We start from the raw sequence: 21,502 nt of genomic DNA on the forward strand, positions 1-21,502 counted from the left end.
GGATGACTGGACGGACAGACAGACAGGTGCCAGAGGCCGGACAGACGGACATCCAGGTGTCACACACCGGACAGATGGACAGCTAAGGTGCCAGAGGCTGGACAGACGGACATCCAGGTGTCACACACCGGACAGACAGACTGACGGACAGACACACATCCACCCGCCCGCACCGCTCCCGCCGGGCGCTGCCGGGGGCGGGGAAGGCGCCCCGTGGGAAGGAGCCCAGCCCGTCCCGTCCCGGAGGCGGCGGCCGCGCGAACCAACCCCGGGCCCCGCCGGCCCCGCGACCTCCGGACCCGCCCGCCCCGGGGAGCGCTCCCGGCTCGGCTCGGCTCGGCTCGGCCGGGCCAAAGGTCGCGGGGCGCACCTTGGCCTCTGCGGCCATGGCGCTGCTGCTGCTCCTGCTGCTCTTCCTCCTCCTCCTCCTGCTCCTGCTCGCCCTCCGCAGCGTCCCCTTCCTCTGGGACGACCTGCTGGCCTTCGGCACCATGGTGCGCTCCTCGGCGCGCTGCCGCCGCCGCCTGTCGCGCCGCCCGCCCGTCACGCTGCTGGACGTGTTCCGGCAGCACGCCCGCCGCCGGCCGCGCCGCCCGCTGCTGCTCTTCCAGGACCAGGTTTACACCTTCGAGGACGTGGAGAAGCGCAGCAACCGCGCGGCCTGGGCGCTGTCCCGGCGCCTGGGGCTGCGGAGCGGCCGCACCGTGGCCGTGTTCCTGCCCAACGAGCCCGCCTACCTGTGGACGTGGCTGGCGCTGGCCAAGCTGGGCTGCCCCATGGCCTGTCTCAACTGCAACGTGCGGGGACGGGCGCTGCGACACGCGCTGGAGGCGGCCCGGGCCACCCTGGTGCTGGCCAGCCCCGGTGAGAGGGGACAGGGGACACTGGGGACACTGGGGACATTGGGGGGTCACCAGGGTCACCCCAGTGCTGGCCAGCCCCGGTGAGAGAGGACACTGGGGACACTGGGGACACTGGGGACATTGGGGACATTGGGGACACTGGGGACATTGAGGGGTCACCCTGGTGCTGGCCAGCCCCGGTGAGAGGGGACAGGGGACATTGGGGACATTGCAGGGTCACCAGGGTCACCCCAGTGCTGGCCAGCCCCGGTGAGAGGGGACAGGGGACACTGGGGACACTGGGGACATTGGGGGGTCACCAGGGTCACCCCAGTGCTGGCCAGCCCCGGTGAGAGAGGACACGGGGACACTGGGGACACTGGGGACATTGGGGGGTCACCAGGGTCACCCCAGTGCTGGCCAGCCCCGGTGAGAGAGGACACGGGGACACTGGGGACACTGGGGACACTGGGGACATTGGGGACATTGGGGACACTGGGGACATTGAGGGGTCACCCTGGTGCTGGCCAGCCCCGGTGAGAGGGGACAGGGGACACTGGGGACACTGGGGGGCTTGGCAGGGTCACCAGGGTCACCCCAGTGCTGGCCAGCCCCAGTGAGAGGGGACATGGGGACATTGGGGGGTCACCAGGGTCACCCCAGTGCTGGCCAGCCCCGGTGAGAGGGGACATGGTGACATTGGGGGTCACTAAAGTCACCCTGGTGCTGGCCAGTCCCGGTGAGAGGGGACACTGGGGACATTGGGGACATTGGAGGGTCACCAGGGTCGCTCTGGTCTGGGACAGCCCCGGTGAGAGGAGACATTGGGGACATTGGGGGGTCACTGAGGTCACCCTGATGCTGGTGAGAGGGGACACTGGGGACATTGGGGAGTCACCAGGGTCACCCCAGTGCTGGCCAGCCCCGGTGAGAGGGGACACGGGGACACTGGGGACACGGGGACATTGGGGACATTGGGGACACTGGGGACATTGAGGGGTCACCCTGGTGCTGGCCAGCCCCGGTGAGAGGGGACAGGGGACACTGGGGACACTGGGGGGCTTGGCAGGGTCACTAAGGTCACCCCAGTGCTGCCCAGTCCCGGTGAGAGGGGACAGGGGACATTGGGGACATTGGAGGGTCACCAGGGTCGCTCTGGTCTGGGACAGCCCCGGTGAGAGGAGACATTGGGGACATTGGGGGGTCACTGAGGTCACCCTGATGCTGGTGAGAGGGGACACTGGGGACATTGGGGAGTCACCAGGGTCACCCTGGTGCTGGCCAGCCCCGGTGAGAGGGGACACGGGGACACTGGGGACACTGGGGACATTGGGGACATTGGGGGGTCACCAGAGTCACCCCAGTGCTGGCCAGCCCCGGTGAGAGGGGACACAGGGACATTGGGGGGGTCACCAAGGCCACCCTGGTTGTCACCAGCCATGGTGAGAGGAGACATTGGGGACACTGGGGGGTCACCAGGGTCAGCCTGGTGCTGGTCAGCTCCGGTGAGAGGGGACATGGGGACAATGAGGACATTGGGGGGGTCACTAAAGTCACCCCAGTGCTGGCCAGCCCCGGTGAGAGGGGACATTGGGGACATTGGGGAGATTGGCGGGGACACTGGGGAGATAGGCAGGGTCACCAAGGCCACCCTGGTTGTCACCAGCCCTGGTGAGAGGGGACAGGGGCACACTGGGGGGATTTGGGAGATTGGTGGGGTCAGCAAGGCCACCCTGGTCTGGGACAGGGGGACAGTGGGAGCTTGGCAGGGCCACCAAGGCCACCCTGGTGCTGACCAGTCCTGGACAGGGCTTTGGGACCATGAGGGGTTGTGGTCACCAAGGCCACCCTGGTTGTCACCAGCCCCAGAGAGAGTGGAAAGCAGGGACACTGGGGGACTTTGGGAGCTTGGCAGGGTCACCAAGGCCACCCTGGTCTGGGACATGGGGACACTGGGGTGCTTGGCAGGGCCACCAAGGCCATCCTGGTTGTCACCAGCCCCAGAGAGAGGGGACATTGGGACAGTGGGAGATCGGCAGGGTCACCAAGGCCACCCTGGTGCTGACCAGTCCTGGACAAATAGAACCTTTGAGGGGCTTTGGGACCATGTGCCACTGTCCCTGTGTGTGTGTCACTGTTCCTCTGTGTGTGTCACTGTCCCCTCATGTGTGTGTCACTGTCCCTTTTGGGGTGCTCAGGGTGTGTGGGGTGTGTCAGGGACCCCCATTTGGGGTGCTCAGGGCGTGTGGGGTGTGTCAGGGACCCCCATTTGGGGTGCTCAGGGTGTGTGGGGTGTGTCAGGGTCCCCCATTTGGGGTGCTCAGGGCGTGTGGGGTGTCTGTAGGATCACAGGAACCCTTTTGGGGTGCTCAGGGTGTGTGGGGTGTGTCAGGGACCCCCATTTGGGGTGCTCATGGTGCCCCTCAGGGAAGTTTGGGGTGTCTGGGGTCCTGGGCTCCCCCATGCTGGATCTTTGGGGTGCCCACGGGATCACGGGTCGTATTTGGGATGTGCCTGGTGCCCACCTGGGCTGCTTTGGGTGCCCATTTGGGGTGTCTGGGGCACCCACCTGGCCAGGTGCCCGTTTGTGATCCCTGGACTCACCTGGGCCATCCATGACTCCAAAGGTGCCCACCTGGCCAGGTGTCAGTTTGGGATATCTGGGTTCACCTTGGCTGGCCCATCCATGATTCCCAGGATGTCCACCTGAGCAGGTGCCCATTTGGGATACCTGGGGTGCCCAGCTGAGCACCTTGGCCCCCATCCGTGACTCTGAGGGTGCCCACCTGTCCAGGTGCCCATTTGGGATCTCTGGGTTCACCTGGGCACCTTGGCCAGCCCATCCATGACTCTGAGTGTCCCCAGCTGGCCTGGTGCCCACCTGGGCTCCCTGGGGTCACCTGAGCACCTTGTCCCGTCCATAACTCTGCACCCACCTGCCCAGATGCCCATTTGGGATCTCTGGGATGCCCACCTGGCCATCTTGACCCCTCCATGATTCCATGCCCACCTGTCCAGGTGCCCATTTGGGCTCCCTGGGTTCACCTGAGCACCTTGTCCCATCCCTGACTCAGCACCCACCTGTCCAGGTGCCCATTTGGGATGTCTGAGTTCACCTGGGCACCTTGCCCCATCCATAACTCTGCACCCACCTGGCCAGGTGCCCATTTGGGATCTCTGGGATGCCTACCTGGCCATCTTGACCCCTCCATGATTCCATGCCCACCTGTCCAGGTGCCCATTTGGGCTCCCTGGGTTCACCTGAGCACCTTGTCCCATCCCTGACTCAGCACCCACCTGTCCAGGTGCCCATTTGGGATGTCTGAGTTCACCTGGGCACCTTGCCCCATCCATAACTCTGCACCCACCTGGCCAGGTGCCCATTTGAGATACTTGGGTTCACCTGGGCACCTTGGCCCCCATCTGTGACTCTGAGGGTGCCTACCTGTCCAGGTGCCCATTTGGGATCTCTGGGTTCACCTGGGCACCTTGACCCCTCCATGATTCCATGCCCACCTGACCAGGTGCCTATTTGTGATCCCTGGGCTCACCTGAGCACCTTGGCCCAATCCATGACTCTGAGTGTCCCCACCTGGCCAGGTGTTCACTTGGGCTCCCTGGGTTCACCTGAGGCCCTTGGACCCGCCCCATGACTCTGCTCCCACCTGTCCAGGTGCCCATTTTGGGGCTCCCTCAGGTGCCCTCGCACCCCCGTGTGTCCCCTCCTGTCCCCTCACTGCCGTGTGTCCCCGCTGTCCCCTCACCCCGTGTGTCCCCTCACCCCGTGTGTCCCCTCACCCCCGTGTGTCCCCGCTGTCCCCTCACTGCCGTGTGTCCCCTCACCCCGTGTGTCCCCTCCTGTCCCCTCACTCAGTGTGTCCCTCCTGTCCCCTCACCCCGTGTGTCCCTCCTGTCCCCTCCTGTCCCTTCACCCCGTGTGTCCCCGCTGTCCCCTCACCCAGTGTGTCCCTCCTGTCCCCTCCTGTCACCTCACCCCGTGTGTCCCCTCACCCCTGTGTGTCCTCTCACCCCTGTGTGTCCCCTCACCCTGTGTGTCCCCTCCTGTCCCCTCACCCCATGTATCCCCTCACCCCGTGTGTCCCCTCACCCCTGTGTGTCCCCTCACCCCTGTGTGTCCCCTCCTGTCCCCTCACCCCGTGTGTCCCTCCTGTCCCCTCCTGTCCCCTCACCCCTGTGTGTCCCCTCACCCCGTGTGTCCCCTCCTGTCCCCTCACCCCATGTGTCCCCGCTGTCCCCTCACCCCGTGTGTCCCCTCACCCCGTGTGTCCCCTCCTGTCCCCCAGAGCTCCGCGAGGCCGTGGAGGAGGTGCTGCCCGACCTGGAGCGGGACGGTGTCCAGGTGTTCTACCTGAGCTGGGAGTCGCCCACGCCGGGGGTGGAGGCGCTGCTCCCGGCCATCGAGGCGGCCCCCGAGGAGCCCCCGCCCGCCCGGCACCGCGCGGGGGTCACCGGGGACTCCCGGGCCATGTACATCTACACCTCGGGCACCACAGGTGAGCCGGGGCGGCCCGAGATGGGGGATTGAGGGTGGGCGGCCTGGAGGGGGCTTTATCCAGGCCTGACCGTGGTGGGTCCACCTGGTCCACCAGGTGTGTGCTGTGTCGGCCTGGGCAGCCTGCAGGGGTCTGGGGGGGGTCTTTATCTAAACCTGACCGTGGTGGCTTCACCTGGGTCAGGTGTGTCCTGGTTGTGTCCACATGGGCATCTTGGAGGGGTCTGGGGGGTCTTTCTCCAAGCCTGACCATGGTGGGTCCATCTAGGCCAGGTGTGTCCCAGCTGTGTCCACCTGGGCAGCCTGGAGGGGTCTGGGGGGTCTTTGTCCAGGCCTGACCATGGTGGATCCACCTGGGCCAGGTGTGTCCTGGCCATGTCCACATGGTCAGCACAGGCAGCCTGCAGGGGTCTGGGGGGTCTGTATCCAGCCCTGACCGTCATGGCTTCACCAGGTGTATCCTGGTTGTGTCCACATGGGCAGCCTGCAGGGGTCTTGGGGGTCTTTATCCAAACCTGACAGTGGTGGGTCCACCTGAGCCAGGTGTATGCCATGTCCCCCTGCACAGGTCAGTGTGGGAGGAGTCCTGGGGACTGACCATCATGGCTCCACCTGGGCCAGGTGTATCCTGGTTGTGTCCACATGGGCAGCCTACAGGGGTCTGGGGGGCGTCTTTATCCAAACCTGACAGTGGTGGGTCCACCTGGGCCAGGTGTGTCCTGGCTGTGTTTATATGGGCAGTCTGCAGGGGCCGTGGGGGGGTCTTCATTCCAGCTTCAACATGGTGGCTCCACCTGGGCCAGGTGTGTCCCGTGTCCATGGAGGGTTGGTCACTCACTGGGTGACAGCCTGCACGTGGCTCCTCACGGCTCCTCCCCCAGGGGACAAAGCCCCCCCAGCTCAGCGGGCTGCGCCCCCCAGACCCCACCCCAGGGCGCCCCCATCCCACCCAGCCCCTTGTCCCCCCAGGGCTGCCCAAGGCGGCGGTGGTGACGGAGCTGAAGCTGATGATGGTGGCCAGCCTGGCGCGGATCTGCGGCCTGCGGCCTGACGACGTCGTCTACACCACCCTGCCCCTCTACCACTCGGCCGGGCTGCTGGTGGGGCTGGGGGGATGCCTGGACGTCGGTACGGACACCGGGACACACGGACAGGGCGGGGCAGGGGGAGGGATGGGAGGGGAGGAGAGATGGGGAGGAGGGGATGGATGATGGATGATGGATGATGGATGGATGATGGATGGATGATGGAGGGATGATGGATGATGGATGATGGATGGATGATGGATGATGGATGATGGATGGATGATGGAGGGATGATGGATGATGGATGATGGATGGATGATGGATGGATGATGGATGATGGATGATGGATGATGGATGATGGATGATGGATGATGGATGGATGATGGATGATGGATGATGGATGGATGATGGATGATGGATGATGGATGGATGATGGAGGGATGATGGATGATGGATGATGGATGATGGATGATGGATGATGGATGATGGATGGATGATGGAGGGATGATGGATGATGGATGATGGATGATGGATGATGGATGATGGATGATGGATGATGGATGATGGATGATGGATGATGGATGGATGATGGATGATGGATGATGGATGATGGAGGGATGATGGATGATGGATGATGGATGGATGATGGATGGATGATGGATGATGGATGATGGATGATGGAGGGATGATGGATGATGGATGGATGATGGATGATGGATGATGGATGGATGATGGATGATGGATGATGGATGATGGATGATGGATGGATGATGGATGATGGATGGATGATGGATGATGGATGGATGATGGATGGATGATGGATGGATGATGGATGATGGATGGATGATGGATGATGGATGGATGATGGATGATGGATGATGGATGATGGATGATGGATGATGGATGGATGATGGATGGATGATGGATGGATGATGGATGATGGATGATGGATGATGGATGATGGATGGATGATGGATGATGGATGATGGATGATGGATGATGGATGGATGATGGATGGATGATGGATGGATGATGGATGATGGATGGATGATGGATGATGGATGGATGATGGATGATGGATGATGGATGGATGATGGATGGATGATGGATGATGGATGGATGATGGAGGGATGATGGATGATGGATGATGGATGATGGATGATGGATGATGGATGATGGATGGATGATGGATGATGGATGATGGATGGATGATGGATGGATGATGGATGATGGATGGATGATGGATGATGGATGATGGATGGATGGATGGATGGATGATGGATGATGGATGATGGATGATGGATGGATGATGGATGGATGATGGATGATGGATGGATGATGGATGGATGATGGATGATGGATGATGGATGGATGGATGGATGGATGATGGATGATGGATGATGGATGGATGATGGATGGATGATGGATGGATGATGGATGATGGATGGATGATGGATGGATGATGGATGATGGATGATGGATGGATGATGGATGATGGATGATGGATGATGGATGATGGATGGATGGATGATGGATGATGGATGATGGATGATGGATGGATGGATGATGGATGATGGATGATGGATGGATGATGGATGATGGATGATGGATGATGGATGATGGATGATGGATGGATGATGGATGGATGGATGATGGATGATGGATGGATGATGGATGATGGATGATGGATGGATGATGGATGATGGATGATGGATGATGGATGATGGAGACAAGGCCAGAGGACAGAAGGGGTGTGGTCACTGTCCCGTGTCCCCAGGTGCCACCTGTGTCCTGCGCTCCAAGTTCTCGGCCTCCCATTTCTGGGCCGACTGTCGGCGCTACAACGTCACCGTCATCCAGTATGTGGGGGAGCTCATGCGCTACCTGTGCAACACGCCCCCGGTGAGCCCAAAACTGCCCCAAAACCACCCCAAACCCACGCCAGGGGTGGTCTGGTCACCCCCTGAGGTGTCCCCATGTCCCCTTTTCTCCCTGATGTGTCCCCCTGTACCCCTGAACTGTCCCTGTCCTCCCTGAGCTGTCCCTGTCCCCTGTTCCTTGAGCTGTCCCTGTCTCCCCTGAGCTGTCTCTGTCCCCCCCTGAGGTGTCCCCTGTCCCCCTGAACTGTCCCCGTCCCCCCTGAGCTGTACCTGTTCCCCCCTGAGCTGTCCCTGTCTCCCCTGAGCTCTCCCCTGTCCCCCCTGAGCTGTCCCTGTCCCCCTGAGCTGTCCATGTCCCCCTGATTTGTCCCTGTCCCCCTGAGCTGTCCCTGTCCCCCTGAGCTGTCCCTGTCCCCTGTCCCCCTGAGCTGTCCCTGTCCTGTGTCCCCTGTCCCCTGATCTGTCCCTGTCCCCTGACCTGTCCCTGTCCCCTGTCCCCTGTCCCCCCTGAGCTGTCCCTGTCCCCTGACCTGTCCCCTGTCCCTGTCACCCCCTGACTGTCCCTGTCCCCAGCGCCCCGATGACGGGCAGCACGGGGTGCGGATGGCTCTGGGGAACGGGATGAGGGCCGAGGTGTGGAAGGAGTTCCTGCGGCGCTTCGGGCCCGTGGCCATCTGGGAGTTCTACGGGGCCACCGAGGGCAACGCCGGCTTCATCAACTACACCGGGAAGGTCGGGGCCGTGGGCAGGGCCAACAGGTTCCTCAAGGTGAGGGGGGACCCTTGGGTGGGATGGTGGGGATGGGGACGGGGAGGGGGAACACTCGGGGTGGGATGATGGGGACGGGGAGGGGGAACACTCGGGGTGGGATGATGGGGATGGGGATGGGGATGAGGAGAGGGAACACTCGGGGTGGGATGATGGGGATGGGGAGAGGGAACACTCGGGGTGGGATGATGGGGATGGAGATGAGGAGAGGGAACACTCGGGGCGGGATGATGGGGATGGGGATGAGGGAACACTCGGGGCGGGATGATGGGGATGAGGATGAGGGAACACTCGGGGTGGGATGATGGGGATGGGGATGGGGAACACTCGGGGTGGGATGATGGGGATGGGGATGAGGAGAGGGAACACTCGGGGTGGGATGATGGGGATGGGGACGGGGAGGGGGAACACTCGGGGTGGGATGATGGGGATGGGGACGGGGAGGGGGAACACTCGGGGTGGGATGATGGGGATGGGGATGGGGATGAGGGAACACTCGGGGTGGGATAATGGGGATGGGGATGGGGAACACTCGGGGTGGGATAATGGGGATGGGGATGAGGGAACACTCGGGGTGGGATGATGGGGATGGGGATGGGGATGAGGGAACACTTGGGGTGGGATGATGGGGATGGGGATGAGGAGAGGGAACGCTCGGGGTGGGATAATGGGGATGGGGATGGGGAACACTCGGGGTGGGATGATGGGGATGGGGATGAGGGAACACTCGGGGTGGGATGATGGGGATGGGGATGGGGATGAGGGAACACTCGGGGTGGGATAATGGGGATGGGGATGGGGAACACTCGGGGTGGGATGATGGGGATGGGGATGAGGGAACACTCGGGGTGGGATGATGGGGATGGGGATGGGGAACACTCGGGGTGGGATGATGGGGATGGAGATGAGGAGAGGGAACACTCGGGGTGGGATGATGGGGATGGGGATGAGGGAACACTCGGGGCGGGATGATGGGGATGGGGATGGGGAACACTCGGGGTGGGATGATGGGGATGGGGATGAGGGAACACTCGGGGCGGGATGATGGGGATGGGGATGGGGAACACTCGGGGCGGGATGATGGGGATGGGGATGAGGAGAGGGAACACTCGGGGTGGGATGATGGGGATGGGGATGGGGATGAGGGAACACTCGGGGTGGGATGATGGGGATGGGGATGGGGATGAGGGAACACTCGGGGTGGGATGATGGGGATGGGGATGGGGAGGGGGAACACTCGGGGTGGGATGATGGGGATGGGGATGAGGGAACACTCGGGGCGGGATGATGGGGATGGGGATGGGGATGGGGAACACTCGGGGTGGGATGATGGGGATGGGGATGAGGAGAGGGGACCCTCGGGGTGGGATGATGGGGATGGAGATGAGGGAACAGTCGGGGTGGGATGATGGGGATGGAGATGAGGAGAGGGAACACTCGGGGTGGGATGATGGGGATGGGGATGAGGGAACACTCGGGGTGGGATGATGGGGATGGGGGTGAGGGAACACTCGGGGCGGGATGATGGGGATGGGGATGAGGAGAGGGAACACTCGGGGTGGGATGATGGGGATGGGGAACACTCGGGGTGGGATGATGGAGATGAGGAGAGGGAACACTCGGGGTGGGATGATGGGGATGGGGATGAGGAGAGGGAACACTCGGGGTGCGATGATGGGGATGGGGATGAGGAGAGGGAACACTCGGGGTGGGATGATGGGGATGGGGATGAGGAGAGGGAACACTCGGGGCGGGATGATGGGGATGGGGATGAGGGAACACTCGGGGCGGGATGATGGGGATGGGGATGAGGAGAGGGGACACTCGGGGTGGGATGATGGGGATGGGGACGAGGGGGTGACTTTGGGGGGCCCAAGGTGGCACCTCAGGTTGGGGTCCAGCCAAGGAAAGGGGTTTGGGATGCTCCTCTTGGTGCTGGAGCCAACAGGGGAGGTCAGCACCATCCATAGGGTTGGGCTGGCACAAAAGCAGAGTCCCCACAATGCCCCTTTCACACCCAAAATGTGTCCTCTCCACCTGATTGGCCAATATTGACCAGCAGTGTTGACTCACAGCCTGGTTTTGGGGTGTCCATGGGGTCTGGTCATCTCTGTGCCCCTCTGGTGCTATGGCTCAGCCCTCACCCACCTGTGGAGCAAAAGCTGCAAAAAATCTGGTTTTTCCCCTTGTTTTTCCTCATCATGTTGTCCTGGATTTGGAAGATGCCACCATGAGCTCATTGACTCCATCACATTAACCCTCATTTAAATAGGTTGAAATAAGAATTATTGATTCCAACCTAAAGGTTTAAAATGAGAGACAATTAAAACCAAACAGTTTTTAATCCCAGAATTTTGGGATTGGGACAGCCCAATCAGGGCAGGGGAAGGAAATTCCCCCCCATTTCTAACCCCAGGTTTCCCCCTCCCCTGCAGCTCTTCGCCCCCTTTGAGCTGATCAGGTACAACGTGGAGCAGGACGAGCCCGTGCGGGACCAACGGGGGCTCTGCATCCCCGTCAGACCCGGTGAGGGACGGGCATTTCCAGGGCTGGGGGCCACCAAAACCCCTCTCACCACCCCCTGAGGGGCTGGGGGCCACCAAAACCCCTCTCACCACCCCCTGGGGGGCGGGAAACCACCAAAACCCCCTCTCACCACCCCCTGGGGGGGCTGGAAACCAGCAAACCCCCTCTCACCACCCCCTGGGGGGCTGGAAACCACCAAAACCCCCTCTCACCACCCCCTGGGGGGCTGGGGGCCACCAAAACCCCTCTCACCACCCCTGGGGGGCTGAGGGACACCAAAACCCCCTCTCACCACCCCTGGGGGGCTGGAAACCACCAAAACCCCTCTCACCACCCCTGGGGGGCTGGAAACCACCAAAAGCCCCTCTCACCACCCCTGGGGGGCTGGGAGCCACCAAAACCCCCTCTCACCACCCCCTGGGGGGCTGGAAACCACCAAAACCCCCTCTCACCACCCCCTGGGGGACTGGAAGATCCAGAAACCCCTGTGAGGATCTTTGGGCGGCCTCCAACCCTCCCGTCCCTCCCCGAAGGCGAGACGGGGCTGCTGGTGATCAAGATCACCTCCAACACGCCCTTCCACGGCTACGCCGGCGACTCGCAGAAAACGGAGAAGAAGATCCTGAGGGACGTCCTGGCCAAGGGCGACGCCTTCTTCAACAGCGGCGACCTCCTCATGAGGGACCAGCAGGACTTCATCTACTTCCAGGACCGCGTCGGCGACACCTTCCGGTAACGCCGGGGCTCCCGTGGGTGTCCCCGGGGGGGTGACGGCCCCGATCCCGCCCGGTCACGGCTCTGTCCCCTCTCCTCCCCAGGTGGAAAGGGGAGAACGTGGCCACGACGGAGGTGGAGGCCACGCTGGGCTTGGTGGATTTCATCCAGCAGGTCAATGTCTACGGCGTGGCCGTGCCGGGTGAGTGTCACCACAATGGGGACACCTGGGGGGGTCTGAGGTGTCCCCAGGTGGTCTGAGTGACCATCAGGAAGGTTCCAAAGGGGGTTTAAATGACCAGAGTTGTTTTGAGGGCAAAACCTCCTCCATGACAGCCCAAGGATTGCCCCCAAAAGAAGTTAAAACTTTGAAAAGTTTAAACGGGACGTGGTTGACCGAAGCAAGTGTCAGGGGTTGGGTTTGGGTCCATGAGGGCACAAAAGGGGCAAAAATAGGAAACATTCGCCCAAAATGAGCCAATGTGAGTCACTTGGTGCCAATGGAGGTCACCTGGTGCCAATGGGGGTCACCCTGTGATAATGGGAGTCACTTGGTGCCAATGGGGGTCACCTGGTGCCAATGGGGGTCACCTGGTGCCAATGGGGGTCACCCTGTGATAATGGGGGTCACCTGGTGCCAATGGGGGTCACCTGGTGCCAATAGAGGTCACCTGGTGCCAATGGGGGTCACCCTGTGATAATGGGGGTCACCTGGTGCCAACGGGGGTCACCTGGTGCCAATGGGGGTCACCTGGTGTTAATGGGGGTCACCTGGTGTTAATGGGGTTCACCTGGTGCCAATGGGGGTCACCTGGTGTTAATGGGGGTCACCTGGTGCCAATGGGGGTCACCTGGTGTTAATGGGGGTCACCTGGTGCCAATGGGGGTCACCTGGTGCCAATGGGGGTCACCTGGTGTTAATGGGGGTCACCTGGTGCCAATGGGGGTCACCTGGTGTTAATGGGGGTCACCCTGTGATAATGGGGGTCACCTGGTGCCCGCGGGGGTCACCTGGTGTCAGTGTCCACAAACACCTGCGGGGAACCTGATGGTTCGTTTTGGAGATCTCAAAGCGCAAAAGACACACCAGGGGACAAACCAGTTTGCTTAAACAAAAAATGCACTTTTATTTAGTGCCCACAATGCGATAGTAGGGAAAGAAAATAGAGAATAGTGAGAAAGATAGAGAAAGAGGGGAAGGGGGATTATAGCTACCACGTGGAGAGTCGGAATCCTCAAGACGTAGAGATGCCCATAGATGGGATCTTCTCCAGTGGGGAGATCATGAAGATGTTTGGAATTTTCGGAGTTCTTAAAGGTTGGTTACCAGAGCGAGTGGCACGAAGCCAAGGAGATCCAGGTGAGTGACACAGGGCCCAGGCAGGCACCTGTGTTCAGGTTGGGTGCTCAGGAACAAGCAGCAAGCTGTGCCCTTCTAGCACGGTCAGTATAGTCAGCTCAGTCCACTGTAACCAGCTCTATTGTTCTTGCATTCCGTTCTCGTGGAGATGCACATCAGTCCTTGTGCCCCACCTCAGCCAGGCCAGGGGCTCTCCCCAGTCTCTTCGGGGGTCTTGGTCTTCAACCATCGGAGACAGTTGTGAGGCATAACACATCCTCGGACAGACTCGGACACCTGGTGCCAGTAGAGGTCACCTGGTGCCATTGGGGGTCACCTGGTGCCAATGGAGGTCACCTGGTGCCAGTGGGGTCACCTGGTACCAATGGGGGTCACCTGGTACCAATGGGGGTCACCTGGTACCAATGGGGGTCACCTGGTGCCATTGGGGGTCACCCTGTTCTGGTGGAGGTCACCCTGTGCCAAGGGGGCTCACCTGGTGCTGATGGAAGTCACCTGGTGCCATTGGGGGTCACCTGGTGCTAATGGGGGTCACCTGGTGCTAATGGGGGTCACCCTGTGCCCGTGGAGGTCACCCTGTGCTAATGAAGGTCACCTGGGTCACCTGTTGCCAGTGGGGGTCACCCTGTGCTAATGGGGGTCACCTGTGGCGAGTGGGGATCACCTGGGGCCATGGAGGTCACCTGGTACCAATGGGAGTCACTTGGTGCCATTGGGGGTCACTTGGTGCCATTGGGGGTCACCTGGTGCCAATGAGGGTCACTCTGTGCTAATGAAGGTCACCTGGGTCACCTGTTGCCAGTGGGCATCACCTGGTGTCAGTGGGAGTCACCTTATGCCAACACGGGTCACCTGCTGCCAGTGGGAGTCACCCTGTGCCAATGGAGGTCACCTGGTGCCATTGGGGGTCACCTGGTGCCAATGGGGGTCACCTGGTGCCAATGGGGGTCACCTGGTGCCATTGGGGGTCACCTGGTGCCATGGAGGTCACCTGGTACCAATGTGGGTCACACTGTGCCAATGGAGGTCACCTGGTGCCAATGGCGGTCACCTGATGCCAACAGGGGTCACCTGCTGCTAATGGGGCTCACCTGGTGCCAATGGGGGTCACACTGTGCTAATGAAGGTCACCTTATGCCAAGGGGGGTCACCTGTCCCAGTGGGGTCACCTGTCCCAGCCTCCTCCTGGGTAGGGGCTGTTCCTCCCCCCTCATCCCAGCGGTGCCAAAACTGGGTCAGACCCGCCCCAAACACACAAACCCCACCACCAACAGCCCAGGGGGGCTCCAGAAGACCCCAAGGAGCCGCCCCAGGTGAGCCCAGGTGAGCTCAGGTGCCCCCAGTTGCCCCCAGGTGCCCCAGGTGACCCCGGTGCTCCCCGCAGGGTGCGAGGGTCGCTGTGGCATGGCCGCCGTGTGCCTCAAGGACGGGGCCACCTTCGACGGTGACAAACTCTACGCCTTCACCAGGGACACGCTGCCCGCCTACGCCGCGCCCCGCTTCGTCCGCATACAGGTCTGGGGGCTCGGGGGGCTGGGGGGTCTGGGGGGCTTTGGGGGGATCTGGGGGGCTGAGGGGAGCTCTGGGGGGCTCTAGGGGGGCTCTGGGGGGCTGAGGGGAGCTCTGGGGGGCTCCTGGGGGCTCTGGGGGGCTCTGAGTGGCTCTGGGGGGCTCCGGGGGAGCTCTGGGGGGCTGAGGGGGCTGCAGGGGGCTCCAGGGGGCTCTGGAGGGCTCTGGGGGCCTCCGAGGGGCTCTGGGGGGCTGGGAATGGCCTTCAGGGGAGGGTGAACCAATCATGGCCAGGTGGACTCATGGAATGGTTTGGGTGGGATTTTAGAGCTCACCCAGTTCCATCATGGCAGGATGGAATCATGGAATGGTTTCAGTGGGATTTTAGAGCTCACCCAGTTCTGGTCATGGCCAGGTGGAGTCATGGAATGGTTTGGGATGGATTTTAGAGCTCATCCGAATCCTTCATGGAAGGGTGGACTCATGGAATGGTTTGGATGGGAAGAGATTTTGGAGCTCATCCTTTCAGGATGGAATCATGGAATGGTTTGGAATGGATTTTAGAGCTCAGTCAGATCCATCATGGCAAAATGGAATGATGGAATGATTTGGGTTAGAGGGGATTTTGGACTTCATCCTTTTGGGATGGAATCATGTGGTTTGGGATGGATTTCAGAGCTCACCCAGTTCTGGTCATGGCCAGGTGGACTCATGGAATGGTTCAGGTGGGAATGGATTTTGGAGCTCATCCTTTTGGGGCAGAATCATGGAATGGTTTAGGATGCATTTTAGACCTCACCCAGATCCTGTCATGGTGGGATGGAATCATGGAATGGTTTGGGTTGGAGAGCATTTTGGAGTTCATCCTTTCAGGAAGGAATCATGGAATGGTTTGGGTTGGAAGGGATTTTGGATTTCATCCTTTCGGGATGGAATCATGGAATGGTTTGGGTCAGATTTTAGAGCTCATCCAGTTCTGTCATGGCCAGGTGGAATCATGGAATGGTTTGGGATGGGAAGGATTTTGGAGTTCATCATGGCAGGATGGAATCATGGAATAGTTTGGGTGGGAAGGGATTTTGGAGTTCATCAAGATCCATCCCTTCAGGAAGGAATCATGGAATGGTTGGGATGGATTTCAGAGCTCACCCAGTTCATCCTTTCAGGGTGGAATCATAGAATGGTCTGGGTGGGAAGGGATTTTGGAGCTCATCCAGTTCCATCATGGCACAATGGAATAATGAATGGTTTGGGTTGGGGGGGATCTTGGATTTCATCATGGCAGGGGGAAATCATGGAATGGTTTGGGTTGGAGAGGATTTTGGATTTCATCCCTTCGGGATGGAATCATGGAATGGTTTGGGATGGATTTTGGAGTTCATCCAGATCCATCATGGCAAGATGGACTCATGGAATGGTTTCAGTGGGATTTCAGAGCTCACCCAGTTCTGGTCATGGGCAGGTGGAATCATGGAATGGTTTGGGATGGATTTTAGAGCTCTTCCAGTTCCATCCCTTCAGGGTTGAAATCATGGAATGAGTTTTTGTTGGAGAGGATTTTGGAGCTCACCCAGTTCTGGTCCTGGCAGGATGGAATCATGGAATGGTTTGGGTTGGAGAGCATTTTGGAGTTCATCCCGGCAGGATGGAATCATGGAATGGTTTGGGTGGGAAGGGATTCTGGAGCTCATCCAGTTCATCCTTTCAGGGTAGAATTATAGAATGGTTTGGGTTGGAGAGCATTTTGGAGTTCATCCTTTCAGGATGGAATCATGGAATGGTTTGGGTTGGAGAGGACTTTAGAGCTCATCCAGTTCATCCTTTCATGGTGCAATCCTGGAATGGTTTGGGATGGATTTCAGAGCTCATCCATTCCATCCCTTCAGGGTGGAATCATGGAATGGTTTGTGTTGGATTTCAGAGCTCATCCAGTTCCTGTTATGCCACAATGGACTCATGGAATGGTTTGGGATGGATTTTAGAGCTCTTCCAGTTCCATCCCTTCAGGGTTGAAATCATGGAATGTTTTTTGTTGGAGAGGATTTTGGAGCTCATCCAGTTCTGGTCCTGGCAGGATGGAATCATGGAATGGTTTGGGATGGATTTTAGAGCTCACCCAGATCCTGTCATGGTGGGATGGAATCATGGAATGAGTTTTTATTGGAGAGGACTTTAGAGCTCATCCAGTTCTGTCCTGGCAGGGTGGACTCATGGAATGGTTTGGGTTGGAAGGGATTTTGGATTTCATCCTTTCAGGATGGAATCATGGAATGGTTTGGGTCAGATTTTAGAGCTCATCCAGATCCATCATGGCCAGGTGGAATCACGGAATGGTTTGGGTGGGAAGGATTTTGGAGTTCATCTTTTCAGGAAGGAATCATGGAATGGTTTGGGTTAGAGGGGATTTTGGAGTTCATCTTTTCAGGATGGACTCATGGAATGGTTTGGGTTAGAGGGGATTTTGGAGTTCATCTTTTCAGGATGGACTCATGGAATGGTTTGGGTTAGAGGGGATTTTGGAGTTCATCCTTTCAGGAAGGAATCATGGAATGGTTTGGGATGGGAAGGATTTTGGAGTTCATCATGGCAGGATGGAATCATGGAATAGTTTGGGTGGGAAGGGATTTTGGAGTTCATCAAGATCCATCCTGGCAGGAAGGAATCATGGAATGGTTGGGATGGATTTTAGAGCTCACCCAGTTCATCCTTTCAGGGTGGAATCATAGAATGGTCTGGGTGGGAAGGGATTTTGGAGCTCATCCAGTTCCATCATGGCACAATGGAATAATGAATGGTTTGGGTTGGGGGGGATCTTGGATTTCATCATGGCAGGGGGAAATCATGGAATGGTTTGGAATGAATTTTAGGGCTCATCCAGTTCATCCTTTCAGGGTGGAATCATGGAATGGTTTGGGTTGGATTTCAGAGCTCACCCAGTTCCTGTTATGGCACAACGGACTCATGGAATGGTTTGGGTGGGAAGGGATTTTGGAGTTCATCCTTTCAGGATGGACTCATGGAATGGTTTGGGTTGCAGGGGACTTCAGAGTTCATCCAGATCCATCCCGGCAGGATGGAATCATGGAATGGTTTGGGTGGGATTTTAGAGCTCATCCAGTTCTGGTCATGGGCAGGTGGAATCATGGAATGGTTTGGGTTGGATATTGGAGCTTTTCCCACGGTGGCATTGGTCACCCCGTGCCAGCACAGGTCCCCAGGTGACCCTGGGGGAGCCACCCTGGTGTTGGTGACACTGTCTGTCCGTTCCTGGTGACGGTCACTCCGCACCGGGGTCACCCTGGGCCTGACAGTGCTGAGGTCCCCCTGTCCCATGGCAGTGGTGGCCACCTTGGGCTAACAGGGGTCACCTGGTGCCAATGAGGGTCACCTGGTGCCAATGAGGGTCACCTTGTGACAACGGGGGTCACTCTGTGCCAATGGGGGTCACCTGGTGCCAATGGAAGTCATCCCCTGCCCAGGACACCCCCAATTTCAGTACCACCCCCCACAATTCAGCACCGACGTCCCCTGGGCATGGCCTGGGTGTCCCCTGGGTGTCCCCTGGGTGTCCCTGGGTGTCCCTGGGCATGGCCTGGGTGTCCCCTGGGTGTCCCCTGGGTGTCCCTGGGCACGGCCTGGGTGTCCCTGGGTGTCCCCTGGGTGTCCCTGGGCACAGCCTGGGTGTCCCCTGGGTGTCCCTGGGTGTCCCTGTGCACAGCCTGGGTGTCCCCTGGGTGTCCCCTGGGTGTCCCCTGGGTGTCCCTGGGCACAGCCTGGGTGTCCCCTGGGTGTCCCTGGGTGTCCCTGTGCACAGCCTGGGTGTCCCTGGGTGTCCCCTGGGTGTCCCTGGGTATGGCATGGGTGTCCCTGGGTGTCCCTGGGCACAGCCCGGGTGTCCCCTGGGTGTCCCTGGGTGTCCCTGGGTGTCCCCTGGGTGTCCCTGGGTGTCCCCTGGGTGTCCCCTGGGTGTCCCCTGGGTGTCCCTGGGTGTCCCCTGGGTGTCCCTGGTCACAGTCTCAGTGTCCCCAACGCCCCCTCGCTGTCCCCAGGACTCCCTGGAGATCACGGGCACCTTCAAGCAGTGCAAGAGTAACCTGGTCAGGGAGGGCTTCGACCCCAGCCTGGTCCGGGACCGGCTCTTCTTCCGCGACGACGCGCGGCGCTCGTACGTCCCGCTGACCCCCGACACCTTCAGCGCCATCCGCGACATGAGACTCAGCCTCTAGCGGGCCCAGGGTAATTAGCTGAGGCTAATTGGGGCTAATGAGGCGCTCTGGGCTCCCCTGGGGGGGTTCACGAGTGTGATCCCGCCGTGGTGTGGAAATTAAAGCTTTAATTGCTGTGGGTTGATTGAGTTCCGCCCTGCCCAGGTTTGGGGTTTGGGGTTTGGGGTTTGGCCCTCTGGGAGGGGCAGAGGATGCCCCAGGCCCGGTTTGGGGTTTGGGGTTTGGGGTTTGGGGGGTTTGGGGTTTGGGGTTTGGGGTTTGTCCCTCTGGGAGGGGCAGAGGATGCCCCAGGCCCGGTTTGGGGGGTTTGGGGGGTTTGAGGTTTGGGGTTTTCCCTCTGGGAGGGGCAGAGGATGCCCCAGGCCCGGTTTGGGGGGTTTGGGGTTTTCCCTCTGGGAGGGGCAGAGGATGCCCCAGGCCCGGTTTGGGGTTTGGGGTTTGGGGTTTTCCCTCTGGGAGGGGCAGAGGATGCCCCAGGCCCGGTTTGGGGGGTTTGGGGTTTGGGGTTTTCCCTCTGGGAGGGGCAGAGGATGCCCCAGGCCCGGTTTGGGGTTTGGGGTTTGGGGTTTGGTCCTCTGGGAGGGGCAGAGGATGCCCCAGGCCCGGTTTGGGGGTTTGGGGTTTGGGGTTTGGGGTTTGGGGTTTTCCCTCTGGGAGGGGCAGAGGATGCCCCAGGCCCGGTTTGGGGGGTTTGGGGGGTTTGGGGTTTGGGGTTTGGGGTTTTCCCTCTGGGAGGGGCAGAGGATGCCCCAGGCCCGGTTTGGGGGGTTTGGGGTTTGGGGTTTTCCCTCTGGGAGGGGCAGAGGATGCCCCAGGCCCGGTTTGGGGGTTTGGGGGGTTTGGGGTTTGGCGTTTTCCCTCTGGGAGGGGCAGAGGATGCCCCAGGCCCGGTTTGGGGTTTGGGGTTTGGGGGGTTTGGGGTTTTTCCCTCTGGGAGGGGCAGAGGATGCCCCAGGCCCGGTTTGGGGGGTTTGGGGTTTGGGGTTTTCCCTCTGGGAGGGGCAGAGGATGCCCCAGGCCCGGTTTGGGGGGTTTGGGGTTTGGGGTTTGGCCCTCTGGGAGGGGCAGAGGATGCCCCAGGCCCGGTTTGGGGGTTTGGGGGGTTTGGGGTTTGGCGTTTTCCCTCTGGGAGGGGCAGAGGATGCCCCAGGCCCGGTTTGGGGTTTGGGGTTTGGGGGGTTTGGGGTTTTTCCCTCTGGGAGGGGCAGAGGATGCCCCAGGCCCGGTTTGGGGGGTTTGGGGTTTGGGGTTTTCCCTCTGGGAGGGGCAGAGGATGCCCCAGGCCCGGTTTGGGGGGTGAAGGGGCTTGTCCCAGCCCCCAGAACCTCCTCCTGTTCCTGCTCTGGGCTCTGATGGGGCCAAATCCTGGGAATTCCATCCTCACCCCAAAGGGAGGAATTCCTTCCCAAATCCCCATTTCCACTCCTTTCCCTGCTGCTCCTGCCCTGAGCCCCAGCACTGATCCTGGTCCATCCCTCACAAAAGGATTCCTCCCTAAAACCCCCCTACAAACCCCACAAAAAACCCCTACAAATCCCACAAAAACCCCCCTACAAACCCCTCACAAATCCTCCCCTACAAACCCCACAGAAATCCCCCCTACAAACCCCACCTCTACAAACCCCACAAAAACCTCCCTACAAACCCCCACACAATTCCCTCCCTACAAACCCCACAAACCCACCAAAAATCCCATTACAAACCCCACACAATTCCTGCCCTACAAACCCCACAAAAAAAAACCCCCCACAAACGCCACAGAAACCCCTCCCTACAAAAATCCCTCCATTACAAACCCCACACAAATCCCATTACAAACCCACAAAAATCCCCCCCACAAACCCCACAAAACCTCTCTACAAATCTCATTATAAACCCCACAAAAATACCCCCCCACACACAACCCCCCCATTACAAACCCCACACAATTCCCTCCCTACAACCCCCACAACAAACCTCTCTACAAACCCTACAGAAATCCCTCCCTACAAAAATCCCCCCATTACAAACCCCAGAAAAATCCCCCCCGACAACCCCCACAACAAACCTCTCTACAAACCCTACAGAAATTCCACCCCCTACAAAAATCCCCCCATTACAAACCCCAGAAAAATCCCCCCCTACAACTCCCACAAAAAA

The 21,502-nt window shown here is 59.8% G+C and overlaps 1 protein-coding gene and 2 long non-coding RNA genes across 5 annotated transcripts; 1 reads left to right on the forward strand and 2 right to left on the reverse strand.

The window, feature by feature from the left end:
* The first annotated feature begins 337 nt into the window (after positions 1-337).
* SLC27A5 (solute carrier family 27 member 5) lies at positions 338-19,481 on the forward strand. The gene is made up of 10 exons (XM_083882082.1): positions 338-864; positions 5,147-5,356; positions 6,325-6,483; positions 8,158-8,282; positions 8,834-9,028; positions 11,464-11,554; positions 12,088-12,286; positions 12,373-12,470; positions 15,013-15,143; positions 19,187-19,481. Exons 1-10 carry the CDS (start codon positions 387-389, stop codon positions 19,361-19,363), a joined length of 1,863 nt encoding a protein of 620 aa, XP_083738208.1. The 5' UTR covers positions 338-386; the 3' UTR covers positions 19,364-19,481.
* Positions 893-2,302, reverse strand: LOC310921837. Of its 3 annotated transcripts, none has more exons than XR_014592215.1 (3): positions 2,084-2,212; positions 1,062-1,594; positions 893-974 (listed from the first exon to the last, which is right to left on the reverse strand). It is a non-coding gene; the product is annotated as an uncharacterized lncRNA (long non-coding RNA). The 3 variants fall into 3 exon arrangements; XR_014592216.1 differs by lacking the exon at positions 893-974 and adding an exon at positions 2,234-2,302 and having other exon boundaries at positions 982-1,594; positions 2,084-2,162; XR_014592217.1 differs by lacking the exon at positions 893-974 and having other exon boundaries at positions 982-1,337; positions 1,400-1,594.
* LOC310921839 lies at positions 3,014-3,962 on the reverse strand. The gene is made up of 3 exons (XR_014592219.1): positions 3,853-3,962; positions 3,478-3,548; positions 3,014-3,411 (listed from the first exon to the last, which is right to left on the reverse strand). It is a non-coding gene; the product is annotated as an uncharacterized lncRNA (long non-coding RNA).
* Positions 19,482-21,502: the final 2,021 nt, after the last annotated feature.

Source organism: Zosterops lateralis (assembly GCF_965231275.1).
Source record: "Zosterops lateralis genome assembly, chromosome: 37".
Taxonomy (NCBI): domain Eukaryota; kingdom Metazoa; phylum Chordata; class Aves; order Passeriformes; family Zosteropidae; genus Zosterops; species Zosterops lateralis.